Below are 24,925 nucleotides of genomic sequence, written 5' to 3' on the forward strand. Positions count from 1 at the left end.
TGTAGCAAGTCTCTTACGCTATAAAAGTTTGTTTTGGAGCAAGAAAGAATCAGACAGACAGACAGACAGGTCAGGCAGGCAGAGGGCCCCAAAGCAGAAACACATCACCTCAGGAGCTACTGAAACAACTTAGCGGGTACATGGTTTTTCCTCTCCAACCCCAGCACAAAACCACAGACACCAGCCTTACCATGTGGACTCTCAAGGATAAATTGAAATTAAGTTTTCCCATGCTGAACACCATTTTAAAGCCTGCTTTAAGGTTTGGTTTTGAGCAGAAATTGCAAAATGGACTTCACAAAGTCAGATGAGCAAGACTTATATTGCAGCAAAGCAGAATATGCTTTTTCAGATTAATACTCAGTTGTCCAGCCACATTTTTGTAATAGGAGGGAGAATAACAAGAAAGTAAGAAAAATGCCCAAGGCATAGCATTATTTGGAAAAGAAATAAATCATTTAAGGTTCCTTTTAACACTAGAGGTCTGTCTGTATCTGGAGATCTGTAGAATAAACTGGTTTGCAATGTATGGTTAAGCTCTTAAGTAGACATAAGTTTTTCAAATAATTCTCTTCTGATCTCTTTCTCCTCCCTCCCTCCAAGCTCATCACCTTTGTACTCAAAATGTCCCCATCTCAGTCACTTCTGTTCCCTACCCAGGGGAGCATCCTCAGCCCACTCCAGTCTCAGTTTCTTTGATCTTTCTCACCTTTCCTCCTCTTCCCTGAAAAATCCCTCCTCTGTTGTGTTTGCCTGGCATTCCTATAGCTGGTCCCGGTGTAAGTCTCCCTAAGCAGGTAGCCCAGGTCCTCCCCTCTGCAAACCCCATGTTTGATTTGCATTAAAACACTCAGTCCCGCGTCAGATGACTCCCATTCCCCACCCTTGTCTCTCATCAGCTTCCAGTCTCACTCTCACAGCCCTCCACCTTGATAACTGGTTACAGACCCTGTGCCAATCCAGCCTCCCCGGACTCCTTGAACAGTCTCTTTCCCTCTCCTGATCCTGCGCCTCCTGTACGTTTGCATCAAACAGCTTCTTTCATGCTGGGGAAAAAGAAAAATTATGAAAAAGCTGAAAAAACCACTGGAGGTAGAGACCTGGCCTCAGGAATTTCAATGTGAAAGGTGAAGGTTAGGCAGAGTAAGCGCAGTTGGAAACGGGCTTTCAAAAAGAGAAGGAAACAACTTGAGTAGCAGATGCTGCCCCATTGCAAAGGAGGGAACCGGTGGGTGAAGTTTGGTCCTCTGTGCAGGGACTGGACTACTCACTCATAGCTCTTATTTAAGACACATCATGGCTCTGAAAGGCCTGTTGGATGTGCATGCCATGAGACTGGCTGCCAGGCAGATAAAGTAATATGAATGGGTAGAAAAAGTCTCTCATGTATATAAAGAAGATTTTAGAATTGCATGTAGTTACCAAAACGAAATTTTTAGAAGACTGAATTGAGAATTGAAACTGCATGGCTGCAGTCGTAATATCCTAATGCAAAAAACCTTTCCCAAACTAATTTCTTAAACCATGCAACATCCTTAAGGGCAAAATTTTGCTCTTTGATACTCCATCCTAATTCATGAATCTATACCTAATACCCTTCTTCAGCCTGCTGCTCTCAGGAAAACTGTGGATACAACATGTGGCGGAAAGAGCTCCACAGTGTCACCCAAGGAGAAAATTTTGCCTTCAGTCCTATCACGCAGCTGAACTGCTTACGCAAGCTTCTGCCGCGCTCAGATGATTTCACTGCTAAATCCACAGTTATGAGCAAAGTAACAGAATAAGATAAGTTACAATGCATTAACACATTGCTGTTTTCATCAGTAAAATTACACTGAGAACGGGTTAAAAAAGGCAAACCTCAAGTAGTAGTGTTACAGTGGCTGTTGCCTAAAGTAGCAGCCTGTGAAGAGCTTTGCATTCCCTCCTGTGAAAAGGCCACAGAAGATCTGACTTTCCGTGTTATGAAGATTGGCTACATTTTCCAATAATTATCTGTGAAGCCTCACTTCTTCTCTCAGACTGTGACAAACCACAGCGTTAAATCTCTCATTAAAAAAAAGTCAGGAACTTGGTGTGATTTTCTCACTGCTCAGCCAATTGCTGAAACCTCTTCCCTGCTAGATCGTAAAATGGTTAGAGCTGGAAAGGAACTTAAAGATCACCTAGTTCCAACCCCCCTGCCATGGGCAGGGACACCTCCCACTAGACCAGGCTGCTCAAAGCCCCATCCAGCCTGGCCTTGAACATTTCCAGGGATGGGGCGTCCACAACCTCCCCGGGCAACCTGTTACAGTGCCTCACCACCCTCACAGTAAAGAATTTCTTCCTAATATCCAATCTAAATCTCCCCTCTCTCAGTTTAAAACTGTTACACTTTGTTCTATCGCTACACACCCTAACAAAGAGTCCCTCCCCATCTTTCCTGTAGGCCCCTTTTAGGTCTTGGAAGGCCACTAAAAGGTCTCCCCAGAGCCTTTCTCTTCTCCAGGCTGATCAACCCCAACTCTCTCAGCCTGTCTTCATAGGGGAGATGCTCCGGCCCTCTGATCATCTTTATGGCCCTCCTCTGGACTCACTCCAACAGGTCCATGTCCTTCTTATGTTGGGGGCCCCTGAGCTGGACGCAGTACTCCAGGTGGGGTGTTACCAGGGCAGAGCAGAGGGGCAGAATCACCTCCCACCACCTGGTCACTTGATGAAATCTTATGGTAAGACATTAGTAGGAGTTTCAGACAAGCCTTGTTCTGAAAATGCAATTTTCTGCAGACTTACAGTTTGCCAATTAAATGACGCAAAGACAAATGCAAAGCAAAGGCTGAGAGGTGAAACAATGCAGTCGTGATTTGCCAAAGATATGAATTAATGTATAACATGTATAGCAGAAAGCAAATCAGGCCCTGTGTCTGTCTATGAATGTACTGGTGATAATGTATATTTCTGCTGCTTGTCTTCAGCATGAGTTTTCCACTGTAATGGTGTCAGGATTTTTCTCCCCTTCTTTCACCCCTGCCTCGAAAACACAAGCACTTGAAGGAAAACAATCAGCCATGAAGATAATTTGAATTCTTCCACTGACAAAATTCATGACCAAAAGGCAAACTGTTCTTGAAGCACACCTGACATTTCAAGGTTTGCCTTCTCAAGTCTATACCAATTATTTCTGTTTACAATTTTCTTCACAGAAGGAGGAAGAAAGGCTACTCTACTTCCACAACACACTAGATTTCATTCACTATCAAGGTTCTCCAAGTGCTTTCAAAGCACAAAAACCCACCCCAAACCCAGAAAACCTTTCCATTCAGAAAAGGAAGACGTCCTATTACAGCTACGCAGAGCATCGTCTCATAGAATTAAGGGACTGGTTCTCTATTCCTTTTTCCACCGCTAATACCTCAGTGCAGCAAAGCATGTACTTTGCTGGGTTGTGACGTGATTACGCCCACAATGAAAATGGAATAAATGCTTTCCTGAGCTGAATGCCCAGGACCAGGAGCTTTTGCTCACAGGACCCTCACCGCCTGCAGTTGGGCCTCCCACACGACGATTGAATGGCAGATGCTGAATGCCACCTAAATATAGGAAACCACCTTTTCAAAGCCTGGCTGAGGAACGCTATTGATGTTTGACTGTTCTAGGTTTAAATTAGACCTTACCCATTTCTCCCCAGAAGAAAGGGTTGATTCCACCTGTTGTGCAGTTGTACACCAACAGGTTTTTTGGTCTGGAAAAGAGAAAGAAGTATTATTTTAAGGTGTGAAGAAAAGCACCCAAAGCTTTATTAATGGAGCATGGAAGCTAACAGCCCAAGAAACAGTAATATCAGCGCATAAAAAAAAATGCAGAAGAGGTCATTTTTCCTAAATATGAAAATATAGTATAAACCATTAATTTTTAATAAGATTCAGTCAGATTCTGGAGAGCATAAGAAGTTAATAAAGACAGATGGGGTTTAAGAAAACATCATCCATATATCATGTATCAAAAGTTATAAAAACAATAAGGAAAGCATACATACTGACAAATTTATGATTTTTTTTTTCAGTTTCTCTTAGTATACTGTAAATAATTGGCCCAAGCCAACCTCAGGGACACACTCTGTATTTTGCAGTCATTGACTTAATGGACATGATTTGTGTTACTTTTAAACTCCATTTGTCAGGGTGGTGATTACAAATCAATCCATTTCAACAAAATCCTCATTTTAATACCAAATAAACCTCGGTTGTTATTTGCGCGTAGAACTAAGCATACATCACACTGGTTTTATTTCTTCCTTTGACACCAGGCAAGAATTAGTCAGAACAGCTTTTTGATCTATGTCTGCCTTGCCAAGGGTGCAAGCGATGCCATCAATACCGCACTTTTCTTACTCTGCGTTAGCAGCTGGAGCCATCTGCCAAAATGCTAAAAGAGATGAGACCTGGCCTTGGACAGGGATAGCAGCTTGGCTGGAGGGTAGACCATCTCAGTGCTCCTAGGGTGCTGCGGTGCCCAGAGCCTTTCTCCACTGAAGGAGGCTGCCTACGAGGAACTTTTCAGAACTCCTATGACCGAAGAGACCAGGAGATAGAACCCCTAAACCTGGCAATACCTGAAAACTGCATTCGGACACTGCACAGTATCATCATTATTACTCATCCTTAGCAGACTTCTAGGGACGGTTAGGACTAATAGACATGTATCAAGCTCCAAATCCACGATCTCCTGTAACTCTTAATTACCGAGTAAAGGCCTGGTAAAGTGTTAAACATAAAAATGCACAGTCGTGCTTAATGTGGTGAAATTCTACGCTATGAAAATCAATACAGCAACCTCACTAAGGACTAAATCCGTAAAATGTGCCCATATATAAAACCCACCTAGTGCAGAGCCACACACACATCCTGGTGCAAAGTGCACTGCAGTGAAAGCACAGACTTCCACTTACTCCAGTGGGTCAGGCCCAGTAAACACCAGCGAAGAGGATTTCTCCATTTTCCCAGCTTCCAGTGAAGGGTGTCTCCTTGTTGTTTTTTTCCCGTTCTCCACCCTCCAGCTGAGTTGGTGACTGTGGTAGAGCGTAGAGCTTTGCAAAGCTTCTACACTAGGTAATAAAGATTGCAATTCTCTGCTAAGTTTTAGAATCTAATTTCCCTCAGTAATGTCACCTGCCCTGAAGGATACTGACTTTCTAATTAGATGATTTGGAAAAAAAAAAACAATAAAAAAAATTAAACCGTACATGCTATTCTTCAAGAGAACACCTAAACCCAAAACTCCCTCAGAGAAATTAAATTTACAGAAGGCTCAGGCTCCTGTATTTTTGTTTACAGATTGCCTACCCTGGGGTTGCGCCCAGCTAGATAAAGCTTTAAATCAAGTTCTGTGGTCGCTCCTTTAGCCTAATAATTATTTGTGTGGGAACCAGATTAAAAGCATGTCTCTTTCACCAATGAAAAGATAGAAAAAATGGCACCACTTCTGCCACGGCCAGAGCCAGGAATTCTACCTGCGTGCTGATATACTGCTCATCAGCACATGTTCGTCTCCTTTCCCAGCTTTATGGACGGGCCGTAGCAATCTTCACCCGGAGGCTCTCAGGGTGTGTGTGTAAGGGGAAGCTGTATTTATTTTTCCCAGACCGTGCTGCTTTGTCTGTTGCTGATGGAGGGGGACAAAATGATGAGAAAAATAAATTTACAGAGCTGGTGAGGATCTTTTCAGGATCCCTGCATTTAGGTTACTGTATGCAGCTGTTCTCTACCCTCAGCTCAGAGGGCTTACTTTGTCTTTCAAAGTAAAATATTTCTGCCTTTTATTTGCCTGGTATTGATTTCTCAGAGTTGTATAAACAGCCAGAATAATTTACTCTGTAGCTCTTCCTAACTAATGGTTAAAGGTCAGAGACAGAGGTTCACAGGAAAAGATCTTAAAACCTTAACGTCACTTACACATACCCTTCCCAACAACACAACGAATGGGCTTTTTTTAGATCATCTCCCCTATCATATCAGCCCATAATATATTTATATTTTGCAGTGTTTTCCAAGGAAAACACGCAGACCATTTTCACCAAGAAAACTCTAGATGCCACTTGAAAAGCAACTCCGTGTAGCTGCCCGAAGAGGGACGTCTAAAAAACATCTGCTGCCAAGCTGCAGTAAAGCTCTTGGACTTCAGAAAGGTGACTTCTGAGAGACAGACTTGTCAACCGAGCTTACCCTGTGCTGAGAAACAGGTCCCACCTGTAGCTTTAGAGATCTCCTAACTCAAAGGCTGCCTTTATTACTTCTGCTACACTTTTAGCCCTTGCCAATCCAAGGAAGAAAACATGAACCAGAAAATGAATCAACAAGGCTCTTGCAGACGTTTTCAATTAGCTTCTGGTTCCCTTTAAAGTCCCAGTGCAGGCAGTAAATGCCCAAGTCCATCAGAAAGAGGAGTGCCTTCCCACCTGTGCACAGCAGTGTACCACCCGGCCGCAAGGGTGAGGTTGATGGCGACGTCTACTGGAATCATATCTGCCACCGCTTCGTTGTTGGCGATGACGGTCCGCAGAATCCCTTTGCCCGCCTGTGGGACAAAGGAAAACAGACACTGACAGTAAGACCATGGTAAGATTTCATAGGCTTGGAGAGAGGACAGACAGTCACGTTAGCACTTTTCAAGCCTGACACCGGCTGAACAAGATTATTTGGTTTCTGTGAAACCAGGCCCTGCACTTGGGCCACAACAACGCCATGCATTGCTACAGGCTTGGGGAAGTGTGGCTGGAGAGCTGCCTGGCAGAAAAGCACCTGGGGGTTCTGGGGTTCTAATTGACAAGCGGCTGAACATGAGCCAGCAATGTGCCCAGGCGGCCAAGAAAGCCCATGGCATCCTGGCTTGTATTAGAAATAGTGTGACCAGCAGAAGAAGGGAGGTGATTGTCCCCCTGTACTCAGCACTGGTGAAGCCACACCTTGAGTATTGTGTCCACTTCTGGGCACCTCAATATGAGAGAGATATCGAGGTGCTGGAGCGAGTGCAGAGGAGGGCAACGAAGCTGGTGAAGGGCCTCGAGAATAAATCTTATGAGGAGCGATTGAAGGAGCTGGGACTGTTTAGTTTGAGGAAGAGGAGGCTGAGGGGAGACCTCATCACTCTCTACAACTACTTGAAAGGACACTGTAGAGAGGTTGGTGCTGGTCTCTTCTCACAGGTAATTAGTGATAGAACAAGAAGGAATGGGTTCAAGCTGCAGCAGGGTAGGTTTAGGCTGGACATTAGGAAAAAATTCTTCACTGAAAGAGTGGTCAGACACTGGAATAGGCTGCCCAGGGAGGTGGTGGAGTCACCATCCCTGGATGTGTTTAAGACTCGTTTAGATGTGGTATTAAGGGATATGGTGTAAGGGAGAACTTTGTAGAGTGGAGTTGATGGTTGGACTCAATGATCCCAAGGGTCTTTTCCAACCTAAATGATTCTATGATTCTAAAAACTGACATGGCAGACCGAACCAGAGAGGATTCAGCAATACAGAAATGTGGAGGTGAAATGGGGTGAAGGAACTTCACATACTGTGTCAGGCATGAGGGCTTAAGAGAGAAAATATAAAAAGAAACCCCCAATGGAAAAGTCAAGGTTGCAATCAAATTATCTAACATGGGAAAAAAAAATGCAATGAATTTGAGATTGATGTAGAAGCTGAGGACCCAGTGAAAGCGTTGGGAAGATAAAAGTGCTAGTGAAGCAAGGAAGTAAAAAAGCTCTTATAATTTCGATCCATGCAAAACCAGAGGGAGGGACTGAGTGAAGGGGCAAAGGAATATGATCTACAGATCCACAAATATTTAAGTGTCAGGGCAAAGAAAATATTACAGCATTTATTTTTTTTTCCTTTTCGTTTAACCTGAGACTCATATTTCATGATGAAATAGCTCTCCAGCTGTGAAAGATGAAGTTTTACTACAGCAACTAGACAGGACATGCCTGGTTGTGCAGAACCATTTGCCTGAAGTCTGGGGAGAAGAAAGATGTGATAAAAAAAGCATTTAAGATTTGATATTAACTTGTAAAGCACATCCCGTTGTTTACTGGTCATTGGTGTATTTTAAGAAATTACACATCCCTTTTTGGGGGAGTTTATCTGGGTTATTTTGTTCTATTTATCTCCCCTCTCCTTTCCCCTTCTATAATCAGATGGTTTTGTTACTTTTCACAGCTCGCAAGTAAGGGAATACTACTTATGACTGATTTAATTTTCATGAACTAAGACTTCTGAGCAGTCTCACCTCATCCTTGGTGCATCTGGCAGAGGGATCATAGAAAACCGGACTCAGGCAACCACGTAAACTTCCCCACATGACTCCAAACATCGTCCTCAAACCCACGCCATGCAGTTAACCTCTGCTGCCCTATGCTGAACTGCAGTTATGCTTAGACATTAAAACCTTTACTTGCAACATCACTATGATATTATTTTTTTTTTGTTCCTACTACTGATTTTTCAAGGGGAAAAAAAGGCAAAAAGAACCAAAGCAGCCAATCAAGCTCAGCTACGAATTTCCCACTGCTGTGAACCCATGCCCACTAGAGACCACTATATGATCAACTATCACATTTTCACAGGTACACTAGAGAACCTCTGTGAGGTCTTCAAAACTAGGAAGTTTGATGGACACGCTGCCTGTATTCAGAGCAGCATGTGATGGTCATATACACATGGATGAATTAGATATTTTATATATTCTGTATGTAATAAAGACTTCAGGTTTAAGAGTTTTAAGTTGCTTTTTACATTGGAAATGGTTTGGTACTTCTTTATCAGGTATGGCTTGATTTCTACTTGTTGCTGTAGATTGCTGTAGTTGCTGCAACTGTAGTTGCTGACTTTATTCTCTTTAGTGAAACAGAAGCTACTTTAGCTGAAGCCTCCAAAACCATTTGTGAGTCTGACGTTTCTGGACAGCCTCCCAGCTGAAGCGCTTTGGGGCCAGTCACTCTCCAGAACATGAACTAAGCCATGGTTCTGCCCTACAGCTTCACTGCCTTGCAGGGAAGAAGGTCTTTACATGTAATACGGGAACACTGAGACAAAAATGCCTCAATTACAGTCCAGCTGAGATGTAATTAATTTCATTTTGTTTTTCAATCAACAAACAAAGCTTCTCTCCACAGCAGCTGGAGCAACTGTAGGCGAAAGAAACATAATGAGACTATCAAGAACAATTTGAACTCCCGTATTTCATGAATATTTAAAAGAAATATATCTATTTGTGAAATGAAATTATCAGACTCAAATATTAGAGTGGTGACTGAGGGGGGAGGAAAAAAAGAAAAAAAATAAATCTTTGCAAGGTTTGGAGTTCAGATTCTGACCATATGGTCCCAAAGATCATCTGAGTCAAACCTGAATCTGGGGGTTGTTCTCCATATAGGATGAGCATGGATTAAGAGTTGAAAGTGAATATTTAAGTATGGGGGGGACTTTAAAAAAACCCCACAAACACAAAACCACGTTACTTTTGCTTTTTCCATCCTTAATTAAAGCAAATAAAGAAATTTGAGTAATAAATACACTTTGAAATAGTTGGCCGAGAGAGCTGCTTGTGATCACACAACTTCCAGGTAATCAAACTAATGCATAATTCGGATGTTCAAGGGTTAATTTTCAAACCACCAAACAGGAATTACCCATTCACCATACCTAAGCACATTAATTCAAACCATGTATAAAGTTTCTCGGACTCCCTAATAATAAACACCTTTCCCTTCCAGATAACTAGTACCAGTCCAACTAAGTCCAGTAGGCAACTGGAGATGGTACAAGACAAACAGTGTCTGTCAGCTCTGGCAATCCCAGTCTCTGCTCCTGACTGATGCCAGCCAACACCACTGTCTGCGGGGCCAAAGAGCCACTGGGACATGGACAACAACTTAGGTCTCCACACCCTGGACCTACAGCCTCTGATCTTTGTCTTCTTCTTGATTAAGTCTCGATATAGTTACGTTTCAAATTGTCCTGTTTCATCACTGAAGAACTCAGTGCAGATGACACAAATTTCCACGGTCTCTGCATTTCCGATAGTGAAGAACCTCAGAGCTCCAATCCTGAACCAAAAAACGCCATCTCTATTTTAAAACTATTTCAGTACAAGTCAAAGCTTTTATATAAAAGGGAAGTTATTTACTACAGGGACCCTCCAATCTCCAAATCTTTGCTTTCCATAGAGTTAATGTGGAGATAAAGATACAGGCTGGCATCTGTGTGCAAAATCTGGCTTGACTGAAACCACCATTAGGTTTGCTGTTGCATTCAGTAAGGCTAGAAATTTTTTGCTTTGAAGAATAGAAAATATTAGTTAGTGGTAGCAGTAGCAAAAGATAAGTATATAAAAATATACGCAAGACCTAGTATAAGATCGTAAAGTGGACACTATTAAAAAAAGATTGATATATAGGCGTAATTTCCAAATACTTAACCATTAGGTGTTTTTTAGATTAAAAGAAAAGAAAAAAGGAGGGGAGATAATGCTTTTTAAATGACAAAAGATTTGATTGGCATGTTTTTTACATGGCTGAAAGCATACGAATTTGGCCTGTGTTTTGTAATGCACTGGCATAAGATACAGGTAGGACAGCTAGCTGCTGGAATTTGTTACTTAGCTAATTCACCTGTGGGGAACGAAGAGCAATGCAATGGAAATCTTTTGCATAACATCTTTCTTGCAAACTAACTCTGGACAAATTTTTGTGATGGACATTTTTAATGCTCAAAAGTAAACATAAAAAAAATAATATCAGAAGTCATGGATATCATTACAGAAGTTAGAAAGTTACAAAAGTTAAAGTACATCACTGTCACTTGAAAACGTAAGGAATGGATCTGCAAAATTAAGGGACTGCAAACCCTTTCTTTATCGTGATGACAACAGAATCACGAAAGAACACAGAAAACAGCACAAGATGCTGGGAGTAGAACAGAGAGGCAGCACACGCTTTATGAGCGGTCGGCAATGAGTAAAAGGTTGATAGACAATTGTTTTAAAGAAACTGCAAGATGAATAGAAGCTAATAACATTTTGTGAACACAAGTGATGCGTTTGGGGGCTTTTGAATGTCTCTGAAATGTGTAACTGGGGTTTCAGATAAAAGCATGAGCTGGGATATACCCACTAATTTCACTATTCCTTTGGATTCCAGAAGTAACTGTAACAGTTTCTATTTATGCTCTACTTCAGGTACAAATGAGTTTTTTTTTTTTTAATGAGATGATACTTGGATTTTATTCTCCTCTCCTATGATTGTAGGCTAGTAATCCTTTTATATACTGCATCAGGCTGACTACAATACAGTTTTTACAAAGTAATCAAGTTGGACAAATCATACATGTACAAATATATCTTCCCACAGCTATACAGCATAACGCACTGACAAATAGACCTAAGGCAGGAATCTTAGTTCAGAAAAAAAAAAAAAGCCAGGAGAAAAGGTATGCAACTTTACAGTTTTCATCTGTTAAATTGTAATGATTGTTTTCCTGTTACAGGGAATATTTTATCAAGTTATTAATTAATAATTACGGCTTTGTTCCTTGTCGGTTTACACATTAGTTATTTACACCAGTGTTAAGCAAGAATACCGTGAATTATCCATGTGACTGGCAGAGTCTGAATTGATAGTTATGCGCATGATTTAGGTGTACTCTGCACATGCAGAAATCCTATATAGAGCAACGGCAAGTAAGACCCAGAATCTTTGTTAATGTGGAGCAGTCACAAACTATAGCAGTGGGCTTAGCAACAATACGTATGAAGATAAATGAAAGGATAAATAACACTGCCTTGTATTGATGGTATGGTAATCTGGCCTGGAAAATTAAGTTCTGTTACAAGACTCAAGCTCTGACATCTGTGAATTACCCTAGTTTCAAGGATGCATCTTTTGCCCTTTCTTCGAAAACTTGTCCAAAAGTATTTTTATTTTTAGACTTTTTAGGAACTGCAATTCACGTTTAGTGAACCAACAACATGAATACTCTTTCAATGTCCTTTTTTGAGTGCAGCAGAAGTAGACAGTCTTCTGGGTCCTACAGGCATATAGATGTATGGCAAGCGTGTGACATCTTTCTACCAGATTCAGAAAACGGCTATGATCCTTTTTTGCACACGCTTTCTAAGTGGAGTTGTAGAGTAACTTTAGAGTTTCTATTTTTAGTAACTCTCACTCCACTTTAAGGGGAGCTGAAATAGTAACTAGACATACCGCAACAAATATTCCACTTGTCCCATTGAAGCTGTCAATCCAACCCTGCAAAAAAGAAGAATGATTACCATTTCTTTCAATGACATGTTGCTTACGCGGGCTTCGAAATGGTGAAAGGGCTACAATGCTGTGTCGTAGGCAAAGAAGCAACAAGACACCAGTTAAGATGGATGCCAGCCTATCTGGGACAGCTGCCAGGAAGCTAACCAGTACAAAGTACTTAATTGATTTTAAATAGGGATGCCTTCTATGATACCTCATTCTGTCCGCAACTTACCCACCAACAACAGAATCCAATTTTGTTTTTAGAAAGCACTTCTTTCCTACAATAACTTGGCTACAGGAATAAAATCTGGTTTTAAACACTACTGTGTGTTGGTGCTGTCACACTGGTTGAAAACAGTCAGCGTGTTATACATGCTCCAACATACAACATGCAGATGTCACTGAGACTGATTTGGTTACTCCAGCAAATTTCTAAGGCAAAGAAGGAAAACAAAAAAACGAAATCAAAACACTCCACTCTTGAATCCCATCCTACTTCAGGACAGGGAAACTGCCACTTTTGGGAGCTGGAGTTAAGAGCAGTGATGAGCAGTCTGACCTGAAACAGTTTATGACATCTAACAGAGTTCGCTCTGTCTTTCCGAGATGGGGAGCTTGGCCCAGAGCCTCGGCTCTATCTCAGCCATCTTTGGCATGCTTCAAGCTGCATGAGAGCCAAGGGTGACTTTATGTTGCCTTTCCAATTTGGCTGCAGTGTTAGAGCACACTATTCCTACCCGAATATTTAGCTTAGTGAATTATTTCAGTCCAAAAGTACAGCTGCGTTTAATTACTGCATGGCTGACATTTGTATCTGCAACAGGCCCACACAAGTGTGAATCCAGTGAATTCAATGACTACCAACGTAAGACAGAGATACTAGGTAACGGCACATGACGTTATCAAATGCTTTCAAGGACCATGTGCGGTCTAGGGTGCCCACGAGGACCTCATTAATAGTCTGACTAGACCACGGAAAGACTCAAACCAGAATGCATCAGGACTACAACCGACCCTCAGATCTCGTGTTTCCCCAGCTTGTACAGAAACGCCCCTGTCTGTCTGTCTGGGCACAATCCTCCGCATTTAAGACTCAGTTGCAAGTCCAACGTTCTGCACCATTATTATCGCAGCTCTTGTTATTATTGCTTAAATGCATTCTTTTCACTTGGAGACAAGAGTCTTTCCGGAAGGTGCCAAAGGCGGCTTGCTGTTCTATTCCAGCACAGGTCCTCCACCTCTTCCATGTGCTTTCCTATGAACTAGAGTACCTGTTTCTCAAGCGGACACTGCTACAAGTAGGGAGAGATTCCTGACAGTGCTGCACCTACAGCTGTATCAAAGGGCCCTCAGCACGGAATTGCTATGTATTCATGCTTACTGGGAAAGGCTCATGCCAGCTAGCTCCCACGATGGATGGCCTGATGATAGCAATGTTCAGGTTTCCTTTCTCTTGCTGAATCAGGTATTCTGACAAGGCTTTGGTGTAGGTGTAAGTGTTGGGCCAGTCCCCAAGCAGCTTGGGTGTGATGTCTTGAATGATAGATTCATCCAACCACCTACAGGAAATAAGAAGAACGTCATTATCCGCCACGCAGAGAGAGAAAAGACCAGTGAGACAGGAATCCTCACCTGAAATAAAGGATAAGCAAGTGAGAGCCATTTAAGACCAAGCAAGGAACGACTGGTTTGGATTTGTAACAGCTCTGTGGGAGAAGCGTTGCTTTTGTCTTCAAAATGCAAAATAACCCTGGTGAGATTCATGCTACGATGTTCTGCTCAACTTCGGGTATCTATACAATCTCATGTGTGCTTTATGCTTCACTGAAACCTGTAATGTCAATATAGCCATAGTCTACAGATTCATGGAGCTTTCCAACTTAGCGCTCTCGCTAGTTAGCGCTCATCCTTAGCCAACATGATCCCTATATACTCCCAAGTACGTTTCAGGAGATTCTCGTTAACCTTCAGTCACTGAGTCAAGTAGCGTTACAAAAGTCTCAAAAGCTAGAAAAATGTACTACAGGGATATTAAGCCAGTAGCACTATTTATTTACAGTGTTACATGTTCCTTCCTACTGGTTTCCCGCAGCTTGTTCACATAGGAAGTTAGGAAACTGTCAGTGCTAGCTGCTTGAAAAAAAACCAAACAAATCAAAAAAACCCCCACTGAGTTGTGGGGTTTTTTTGGTTTTGTTTTTTTTTTTTTTTTTTTGTTGGTTTTTTTTTGTTTTTTTTTTAAAAGGTATTTGGGTATCTAATCCATCAGAAGTAGTTACATATATACCTTTAAAAGAGTGGCCCTTACCACCATGGTGCTGCAGCGGGGCCTGAGGCTCAAAGGCTCTTCCCTGGCACGCCATCAAGACTTCGCCGGTCCTGCCAGCACTGGGGTCTAAAGGACAGGAACTGGCTGTACTTCCAGAGGCCTTGCACACCGCTGCCAATCCCTGACAGGCTTTCAGCAGTCTGGTGTTACACCGCAGAACCAAAGATTAACTCCTATAATCCAATTTGTAATTAAGTCAATGGACTTACAGTTCAGACTGAACGGGCGCGTTCTTCCCCGGGGGCATTGCAAGGATCCTCACTTCACCCCTCTTCAGCTTGAATTTCAGAAACAGGTGGAGGTCAAAGGGAGAGGAATAAGGTGGAGACCGTCACACCTGCAGAATTCCTTGATCGTATGAACTTAAACATGCAAACACCTGATGGCTGAGGCGGCACACTGCTTTTTAGAACATTCTCATGAGACACAGATGGAAATATTATGCAAAAAATGTTGTATGAGAAAACGCTGATTCACTGAAACTGCAAAAGAGTTTGCAGGGGAGGGTTGAATCCAGTGAATCTCTCAGTTTTGGAACAAGTTAAAAAGAAGCTGAGAGCTTTTAGTATATAGAAATTATTTTTTTTAAATAAAAAAAGCCTACGGAGGCACAAATGCTTTCCATTGTAACCCTAGTCCCATGTTTCAGAAACAAGGCAGAAAAATTGTTTAAGCATAAAATATGAAGCTGAACTACACAGAAGCTATATGCAGCACACAATATTGACTTAATTTACAAAGCCTGTTTAGGCAGCCACTGAACCCAGCCTCCTCAGGGTCTCAGATGAATTGCCATTGTTTGAATCTGTTCAGTAATTAATTACCAGCCTACCGAAAGGAGATGTCTATTTCTGTGGAGCCTGGAGGAAGGCTAAGTTCATTCAGGAGCTCAGAATAAAGAGACTTGCATACAAGTCTCTTCTCCCTCCTACTCTCTTTATTTATTTTTAAATAATAGGGGCTTATAGGTTAGTGTTTCTCACAAAACAAAGACAGGTGCAGAAGCACAAGGAGATGAAACTTCCCCTTGCCCTCATCCTTCCAGACAGGCCTCTGCCTTATTTTAAGTGGTCATCAAGAGGACCACGCTCCTGCCTGTCTCAAAGGTACTGTCCCACCAGGCGATTTGATCTGCCAGCATTACCATCACAGGAGCACTGAGCTGACAGTTCAGCAGGGCGAACGGTTCCTACTCCTCCGTGACCTACTTTGAAGATTTCAAAATGCTAAATTACAAAGCCACTGCTTTCGCTCGCTGCTGCAATTGCCCCATAGAAACAAGAGATGCAAATGAAACAGTTAGTAACTTCCTCTTTCACCACATATATGCACCACATTACTCCGCCATAGGAAACCATAACTTTCTGCGTTAATAACCTTGCATTAAGAAGACACTCTCTTTCTTCCAAGCGATGATGAATCTACACTTTCTGCAATAATGAAAACAGTTCTGCTTCAGCCCACACTTCACCGCACACTGTGTTCCTTACCTCAGCACACCCTTCAAAGCTGATTTCCCTCAGCTTTAGATTAAGGCAAACCTGGCTTGATGTGGCAGATTATACGTTTCCTCTATTGGCCTGGCAGCACTTCGAAGCGTGACTTTTGGTTTACACAGATTAGGCCTAAGGCTTTACTTGCAGGTTAAATACCAAAATACCAAAAAGCAGAGATATAATAGGTGGATAAGAACAGAAAAAGAAACAGCTAGGAGTCTTACTTGCTATTTCAACTGAATAAGCATATATCGATTGCATGGCAAAAAGCATCATCACATGGATCCGTTATTGCATCCAGTTGTGCCTCTTAATGCAATTGCAAGAGAGTACTTTAAGGCAAGTGTTGTTTATATTTCCTTGTTACCTTTTTGAATGTGATATTCTGATATCTGTTAATCGCCTTTCTCTGAAACTTTCTATACTCAGATATTTTTTCTTCTACCTACATGGTGAATAATAAAAGATGCATCTCTCCCATCTCCTTCCAACCCTGCTTTTGTCTTCTCTCTCTCGCCAAGTAACCCCCTTCACAGTCTCAGTTTTCTCTAACCTATTCTGCCTATATCATGTCATCCCAACATCACAGGGACTTTCCCCATCCTGCTTCTCCACACACTCTGCAGCCTCAGGCATCTCTGTCATATATTGCCTTTGATTTGCAGAACGCCTTCCAAACCAATGACCCTGAAGACAGTGATTTTCAACAAGGCCCACCTGATTTCAATGCCTTTGAAGGCAGTGGTTGTCTTTGCTGTGAGCAATTATAATGCTACCTGCAAACGCTGTAAAGGAACAGACGCCATCCTAGCTGAGAGCATGCTGTGACTTCTGTCTCACTAAAAGTACCAGAAGGCTGTGAACCTCTGGAGTGTGGGGCATGGGAAAAACTGTAAAACAAATTCAAAAATCTAGTAAAAAAGAAACCCCATCTCTAATTATGCAACTAAAAAACCCCCACCAAACGTACAACTAAGATAAACATATCAAAGAACACATCTGAAAGCCCATCCTCTGTCACTCAACCTTTCTTTCAAACATCATCCTCTCTGCTGCACATGCAAACTATGATAAATAAATTTTTAGTGTCTTATACGAAGTGGCTGAAGCAGCCACCTCTGGGGTAGCCAGGCAATTCTGCATGTTTCTGATTAGCATTGAGTCCATTGCTGGAGTCTTTTTTATCTGAGCCATCAGCAATAATTGTTTCCAAAGTTGCAAGTGATGGCAAGCTTTCTGGGGCAGCGAAATGTAACAGTGATGAACCCCAAAGGACATTGTAAAACTGAGCTAGGGGGCAAAAAGGTGTCACACTAGCTTCACTGCAGGTAAAGGTAAGGTAATGCATTTAGGGAAATGCTGCCTAAACTGGTCTTAGAGACTGCTGAACTCAGAACTGGCAGTTGCAGCTCAGCAAGAGCTCTTGGAAGCACAGCTGACAGCTCTGTGAAATCTACAAGTCAATGAGTAGCAGCAGACAAAAAAAGTCAACGAAATGTTGGACATCATCAGGTACTGAGAACAAGACCAATGGCGTCATTTTGAAGCTATTTAAATAAAACTTTGAGTGACCCCACCTTGAGTACTGCATGCAGTTCTGTCTGGCCCCTGCACCTCAGGGAGCAAGTGGAGTTAAAAAAAGGCAGAGAGGAACGGCAACTGAAATCATCAAGGAGACAGATCTGTTGGCATTGTCGTGGTTTAACCCTGGCCAGCCAATAAGCACCACACAGCTAAAGACAGTTTAATAGGTAAAGCAAAAGGTGTGCAGAAGCAAAGCAAAACAAGGAATTAACTCACTGCTTCCCATGGGCAGGCAGGTGTTAAGCCATCTCCAGGAAAGCAGGGCTCCGTCACACACAACGGTTACTTGGGAAGACAAACGCCTAACTCTAAACATCTCTCCTTCCTTCTTCTTCCCCCAGCTTTGTATGTTGAGAATGATGTGATATGGCATGGAGTAGTCCTTTGGTCAGCTGCGGTCAGCTGTCCCAGCTGTGTCCCCTCCCAACTTCTCGTGCACCCCCAGCCTACTTGCTGGTGGGGTGGGGTGGGGTGAGGAGCAGAAGAGGCCTTGACGCTGTGTAAGCACTGCTCATCAATAACTAAAACATCCCTGTGTTATCAACATTGTTTTCAGCACAAATCCAAAACATAGCCACATACTAGCTTAAAAAATTAACTCTATCCCAGCCAAAACCAGCACAGGCTTATGAGAAGATAGTCAAAAGGTTGAGACTGCAGAAGAGAAGGTCCAGGGTGAATGTGATACAGACTTACAGAACTGCAGAGGCAGGGAAAAGGGCAAATGCTGCAGCTACTGCAATGCTACAACTATGGGACGCGCAATGAAACTACTAGTGTAACAGCTTGAAACAGGTAAGAGAAAACTCGTCTTTACGCAGCAGCTCATTAGTAAACTTCTGGAACCTGCTTCCACGGGGGGTTGCAGAGGCAGAGAACCGGAAAGTTCAAAAAGGGATTAAAACAAATTAGAGCATTCAAAAACAGATCAGAAAAGAACAGGACGTAACACCTACAACACTTCTGGTTTCTGGGGCGCTACAAGGGGAGCGGATTGCAAAAAAGTATCCACAGGTTGAGGGTGAGATATTGGGCCAGGCACTCTACTGCTGTAATGCAATGCTCCACTTGCTGAATAAGTGATAAATGATAGGTGACTACTAGCTGGAAGTAAACATATCCAAGAATATGGGCTAATGGAGAAATTCAAATAGAAAACACCGATTTGTACCAATTTTCTGGAATAGCGCTTAGACAATGAAATTATTTCTTTAGACAAACAATTTTTGGAAATAAAGACCCAGTGGTTCTCCTAGCGGACATTAATTAATCTCATCTCCTATTACCCTAAATCAAAGAGAAGAAAGATTTTTATACCAGCTCTTTGGGTTACTAGTTCACAGGTCAGTTGCTTATACCACAAAAGTGGAATACCACTAGAAAATAAATGAAAACAAAGTTACAGCTGTGGGAAAATTCTTCTAAGGGGAAGATGTCCTGGGGCCTTTATCAGCAGACTTTGTAATTTTTTTTTAATTACTCTTCATTTCAGTAAATTCAGTTAAACAAGCTTTTTTGTTGTTCCCTCAAAGTCCTGGATTCTCACACCGAAGTCTCTAAAACAGCCTATTTCTGACTCATCCCCATATAACTCTGGTTTAATACCACGGCATTGTTGAAATAAGTGGAAATAACGTTGGGAAGCTGAAGAGATAATGAAATTAATGTAAGGTATATGAAAAATTTCAGTTCTTACTAAGGTAGCAACAGAGCTGAGTCTACCAGAAAGCAGCAACACAACGCCATTCCTGGCAGCAAATACTCTCGCACATAACTTACCCAATGCTGGACTCCCATGAAATCAAACGGTCCTTATAAATAAGCAGTGTGTGAAAAAATTTAGAGGTAGCCGAAATCACAGGGTTATTAACTGTGGTTTATGCTGTTTTCTAACAATTTTGTATTTGGAAAAATATTCTTAAGGTCAACCAAATATTTATAAAGCATGACTTCAGCAGCTCTCCAAATACAAAAAGGGTCCAAAACAGAGTCTCTATTTCTTCTATTTTCAAAAAAAATCTCAGTAAAGCTAGTTTCAAGATAAAACCCAGAAGGGGCGGAGTTACTGGATGACATTCTGTGAACAGTACCCCTCAAAACCACCTAGAACGAAAGCTCTCTCTTCCCTTGGTCTGTCTCATGGCATGGGTGTGTGCAGACAAGGCAATAGAGTAATAGCAGCGACTACGAACAAAAATCCCAGTGGAGAGATTACGTGAACAATTCAGAGGTCTTCTGCAGAATGAAGCAAAACCCATGTCAGAAGAGGCGATGCAGCTCCTACTTACTCTACTAAATCGAAGAGCTTCTTGGGTTCAGCTGGGGGTGGGTAGATGACTTCATCTATGCATTTCCGGACACAGTTTGCATAAGCGGTGGAGATGTGGATGAAGGCCTCAAGGTTCTGCATCTGCCGGGCCAGTTCTAGAAGCCGCTGTGTGCCCATTGCATTCAGTTGCAGGGCGTGCCTAAAGAGGGCAAGCAAAAAAATGCATTTCACCGGAAAGAATATATGAAAGCTGAGCATTATCCAAACCCCAAATAATGAAAAGGGAAGTAAGGGAAGAGAAGGGGTCATATGAGAGCGGAAAGCTTCAATGAAATGAAAGGGCTAAACCAGCTTTCAGAGCAATGCTGTTGGATCCACTGTTCTGGCCACAGAATGTGACTCAGTAAAATATTTTCACTCAAATCAAAGGATCAGAGTTAACATTTCACTAAAATCTCTAGATCTGACATACTTGCCACCCCCTCCCTGGTACAAATATTTCCAATATGCACGACCACTGAGGCGTTATGGTTCCTACTGTCCCCATTCAACCTGGTCCTTAAAGGACCAGTGCTAAATCAGATAAGCACATGGGTCTCAGTAACCAGCAAAGGGTCCTTGGGCCCAGAAAAACAGATTCATACTGAAAGAAGACACAATTAGAGATAACAGCTTAAATTCCAAAGGAATGGAGAAGAGGACTGATAAACATAAGAGACAAAGAGTCCTGGTTAGCAAGGCTGACCTTGAAGCACCCAGCATAGCTAGAAGTTGTCCTAGAGACTATCTGCAATGGATCTCAGTGAACAGACGTTCAACGTTTTCGCATGCTTTATACTGGAAGAAAGACACTTTCTTGTACAGAAGGGAAAAGGCTAAGGAATATGCAATCTGTTCAGCCCGGGAGTAGAAGCTTTCAACAACACGTACATTGAAGAGAAATTGTAAATAGTCCAGATGAATGAAAACAGAAGCTAAGAGTATGATTAATGTTTGGATCACAATATTTAAAGCCAGAGATACTAATATTTTTTTTAGCATGCTGCTATTAAAGAATAGCATTTGCTATAGATTTCTGTTTCCTCCTGCCCTTCTAGCAGGATGAATACTTCTACGTTAGTTTCCCTTCTTAGGAAAGTTGTTCGTCTGTGTACATTTCTATTCGATTGTATCCCTTCTGAGATGGGGCGAACAGAATTGCGCTCAGAATATGGGCCCAGCATAGATTTCTGCTGAGACGTGCAGAGTTCCTTTAGCCTTCTCAGGGAATATCATCTAACCTGGGTGATTTATTACTCTTTATTTTTTCTATTTATATTTAAACTGCATCTATTAATATTTCAATATAACACAGTTTCCATCTGGAGAATTCCCTAAATGTACTGCATGTTAATGCCAGCAATTCATTTTGTTTCTCTGTTGCTGCTTTCTTGACTGCTTTTCTAGGACTGCTTTTGCACCTCCCTTATCTAGTGGCTCTACACATTCCGTGGTAGGCTTTGGGCTTCTGCCGTGTTTTAACAACATTTTTATTTTTTGTGTTGTCAGCAAATCGCTGCTCAAAATTTTTATTTGAGCTGCAGTATTATATGCTTTCACAGTTAACTTGCTAGAACTTTTACCCATGCAATGTATTTTCTCATTCAGACAGGAATAATTTGATTTTAACAACTTTTTGTACTTTGCCATTTAATCGTACTGGATTTTCCTTGTTCTGTTGGAGAGATTTTGACAGATCACATGCAATCAGCCTTTAAATAGTTTCTACGCTGCCTGCAAGCAGATGACCCTTTTAACTTTTTCTTTTAACTTCTTTCTAGCTATCCTCCTTATTAAAAACATAGTTTCCCTTTGATGTTACATGCCACTGTGATGTATTTTTATAGTGTGTTTGTTCGTGTATTGATTCAAAAACATTTATGGCTATTAATGCAGCGCAGTGCTTTGCTACTTATATCTTGAGCCAGGTTCTACGTGTGGCTCAAGGCTCAATCAAGAGCTGCTTCCTTTCTCGCGGGTTCTCTAATCAGGTGTTGCAAAAAGCAATTATTAATGGGGGACACAGTGGACATCTATTTAGCCTACGTACGGGCAAATGAAGACCAACATTAATAATTGTGTTTTCTGCTCTCACAGCTGTAGCGTTTTTCAAAAAACTGAAGATCTGGCAATCCAGGTCCTCCACCTCAGTTTCTGGACCTTTACAATTTGCATAGAAGCACTTACACATCCAGTCTTCGTTTAGTGGCTTATTTCTGCTGTTCTCTCTTAATGGAAAGCCCGCCTGGAAAGGCACTCCCCAAGGAGTGCCTTCAGAAATTGAGCATTTATTTTAAACAGTTAATTACACTGAGTGTTGGGTATTTTAAAGCTTGTGATAGGCTATTTTCTTAAACAACAACATCTCATTTCCTTCTTCAGTTACTCAGTGACAAAGAAAAGCCATTAACACTAGCTTTAGAGACAGACACAACATAGTTTCACTTCAAGCTGTCTCCAGCTAGATCTGCCAAAACCTCTCCCTCTTGACCTAAAACACATTTTTCCCTATCCCAATTTTAGGTCATACTTAACTCCCTTGCTATATTACAACCCAAGCTCGCAGTACTTCCTTCTGTTCCCATGGAAATCTGCCAAGATGATACTTCACTTTTGATGTGCACGTGCACATGACATTTTGAGAGCACTTACATTGCACATTCAGCGCAGAACCACACGTAGCATGAAAACGTAAATGGAGAATTATCACTGCAGCTATACAAGAGATGCACTGACTGGTGCGTTACAGGCTGCTGTGCGTTCTGGATCATGCTTAGCAAATACAGAAAGCAGGACATACTTCAGGGGTTCATCAAAGCGAACTGTTGCTGCACAGTGGAAGACAACATTGACCCGGGTCAGAAGCTCCTCCTCATCTTCAGCACTGATGGCCAGCTTAGGTTGAGTGAGCTCAGCATTAATAGGCTTAATCTTCTCGTGGAAATTAGGGCAATCTTCTCGGACCCTGTCAAAGACCTTGAAGCACAAACAGAGAGAGATCAGGTACAGAATTAGGCTACTGAGATCACTTTGATTAGTAGCCAGTCTGATTACATCAATCAATGAAATCGGCACAAAAGAGAATGCCTGGTTCTTTCAGAGGGAGGACACAGACGAGATGATAAAATAGTTAATTCACTTGTCCCCTCCCATGGGAAAACCTCACAGGGGAAACAACAAAAATATAAGAGGTAATGCATTGTCCTGAAGAGATGAATGAATCTTCCCTGCACCACTCATTTCCTGGGACAGACACTGAAATTCCTGTATCTCCACATTTCCTGCAACCACTTGCTATTTGACCTCTAAGGCTGCCTGTAGGACCATATCAGGAGCTAAAGAGGAGGAGGGCAGAGTATGGGATGGGAAAGCCTGTCAAGCATTAGACTCAAGCAATTTTGTGGGTGGTTCTACAAAGTACTTGATGAGAGGAAGGGAGCAGGGCACATTCTGGCTCCTCCTCTTCCTTTGCTGCTCTTTGCCAACTGTCACTCTTTGTTCATGTCAGATGAGTCCTGTGGGGAACTGCCTTTGGGATGGAAAGATGGGGAATCTCAATAACCCGTACTGCTAAGGCTGCTGACTGCCACCAGCAATTTTGTACAACTGGACAAATGTACAGCTAGTTGGCCTCTCAAGCTGTCTTTTGGCCCTTTTTTTCTATGACTATGATCCACAGCTCTTTCCAATACACTTTTTCTGCCCAGTCTTCTGCAGAATGACAAGACTCAGTGTCTATTCACTAAAAAGATCCCTGCATTTCCATATACAGTCTGCCTGATGACTTCTCCAAAACCAGTATTTGGCACCCTGCTTTGCCCAAGATCTGAGACAGCAGATCTTTACCTAAGATCTTGAGAGCAGCCCTGAGGAGAAGGAGTTGGGGGTGCTGGTGGACGAGAAGCTCAACATGAGCAGGCAATGTGCGCTTGCAGCCCAGAAAGCCAACTGCATCCTGGGCAGCATCAAAAGATGTGTGGCCAGCAGGTCAAGGGAGGTGATTCTGCCCCTCTACTCTGCTCTGGTGAGACCCCACCTGGAGTACTGCGTCCAGCTCTGGAGTCCTCAGCACAAGAAGGACACGGACCTGTTGGAGCGGGTCCAGCGGAGGGCCATGAAGATGATCAGAGGGCTGGAGCACCTATGCTATGAGGGCAGGCTGAGAGAGTTGGGGCTGTTCAGCCTGGAGAAGAGAAGGCTCCGAGGAGACCTTATAGCAGCCTTCCAATACCTAAAGGGGACCTACAGGAAAGATGGGGAGGGACTCTTTATCAGGGAGTGTAGTGATAGGACATGGGGTAACCGCCTCAAATTGAAAGAGGGTAGATTTACATTGGATATCAGGAAGAAATTCTTTACTGTGAGGGTGGTGAGGCACTGTAACAGGTTGTCCAGGGAAGCTGTGGATGCCCCATCCCTGGAAGTGTTCAAGGCCAGGCTGGATGGGGCTTTGAGCAGCCTGGTCTAGTGGGAGGTGTCCCTGCCCATGGCAGGAGGTTGGAACTAGGTGATCTTTAAGGTCCCTTCCAACCTGAACCATTCTGTGATTCTGCGATAGCAGGTACTCTGAACAGCAAGACAACTGTGCACAACCCTTCTGAAAGGAAAAGGAAGTTAATACTGTCATCACATGGAAAGTGCCTATGTAAAAACAGCAATTTCTTCAGTTCCCATTTTCACTCTGTGAGTAGCTCAAAGTCCCTGATAACAGTATAGCAGGTCTGGGTGCAGTTCTGCTTGCACCACGAAAGCTACTGCAGGTTCCACCTGGAGACCTTTTATTTGGTAAATCTCACAGACAAAGAAGATGAAGCTTGAATTTCAAAATAGTATTTGAGTTTGCTGGAGTAAGATTTGAAAAAATCATCTTGAGTTTCAGAAATGTCTGTTCTAAGGCTTTTGTATTGCTGGCCAGCATTACTGTATTTGAGAAAC

General features: G+C 42.4%; 1 protein-coding gene across 4 annotated transcripts in view; it reads right to left on the reverse strand.

The window, feature by feature from the left end:
• The window catches only part of FAR2 (fatty acyl-CoA reductase 2), a 155,822-nt gene that overhangs the window by 15,212 nt on the left and 115,685 nt on the right, over window positions 1–24,925 (reverse strand). For all 4 annotated transcript variants that reach the window (XM_074589633.1, XM_074589652.1, XM_074589661.1 and 1 more), the window contains 6 exons: window positions 22,791–22,966; window positions 19,971–20,150; window positions 13,655–13,832; window positions 12,229–12,273; window positions 6,437–6,555; window positions 3,657–3,724 (listed from right to left, as the gene is read on the reverse strand). In XM_074589633.1, coding sequence (XP_074445734.1) covers window positions 3,657–3,724; window positions 6,437–6,555; window positions 12,229–12,273; window positions 13,655–13,832; window positions 19,971–20,150; window positions 22,791–22,966 — 766 coding nt within the window. The remainder of the gene's footprint in view (window positions 1–3,656; window positions 3,725–6,436; window positions 6,556–12,228; window positions 12,274–13,654; window positions 13,833–19,970; window positions 20,151–22,790; window positions 22,967–24,925) is intronic.

Source organism: Larus michahellis, chromosome 1 (assembly GCF_964199755.1).
Source record: "Larus michahellis chromosome 1, bLarMic1.1, whole genome shotgun sequence".
Lineage (NCBI taxonomy): Eukaryota > Metazoa > Chordata > Aves > Charadriiformes > Laridae > Larus > Larus michahellis.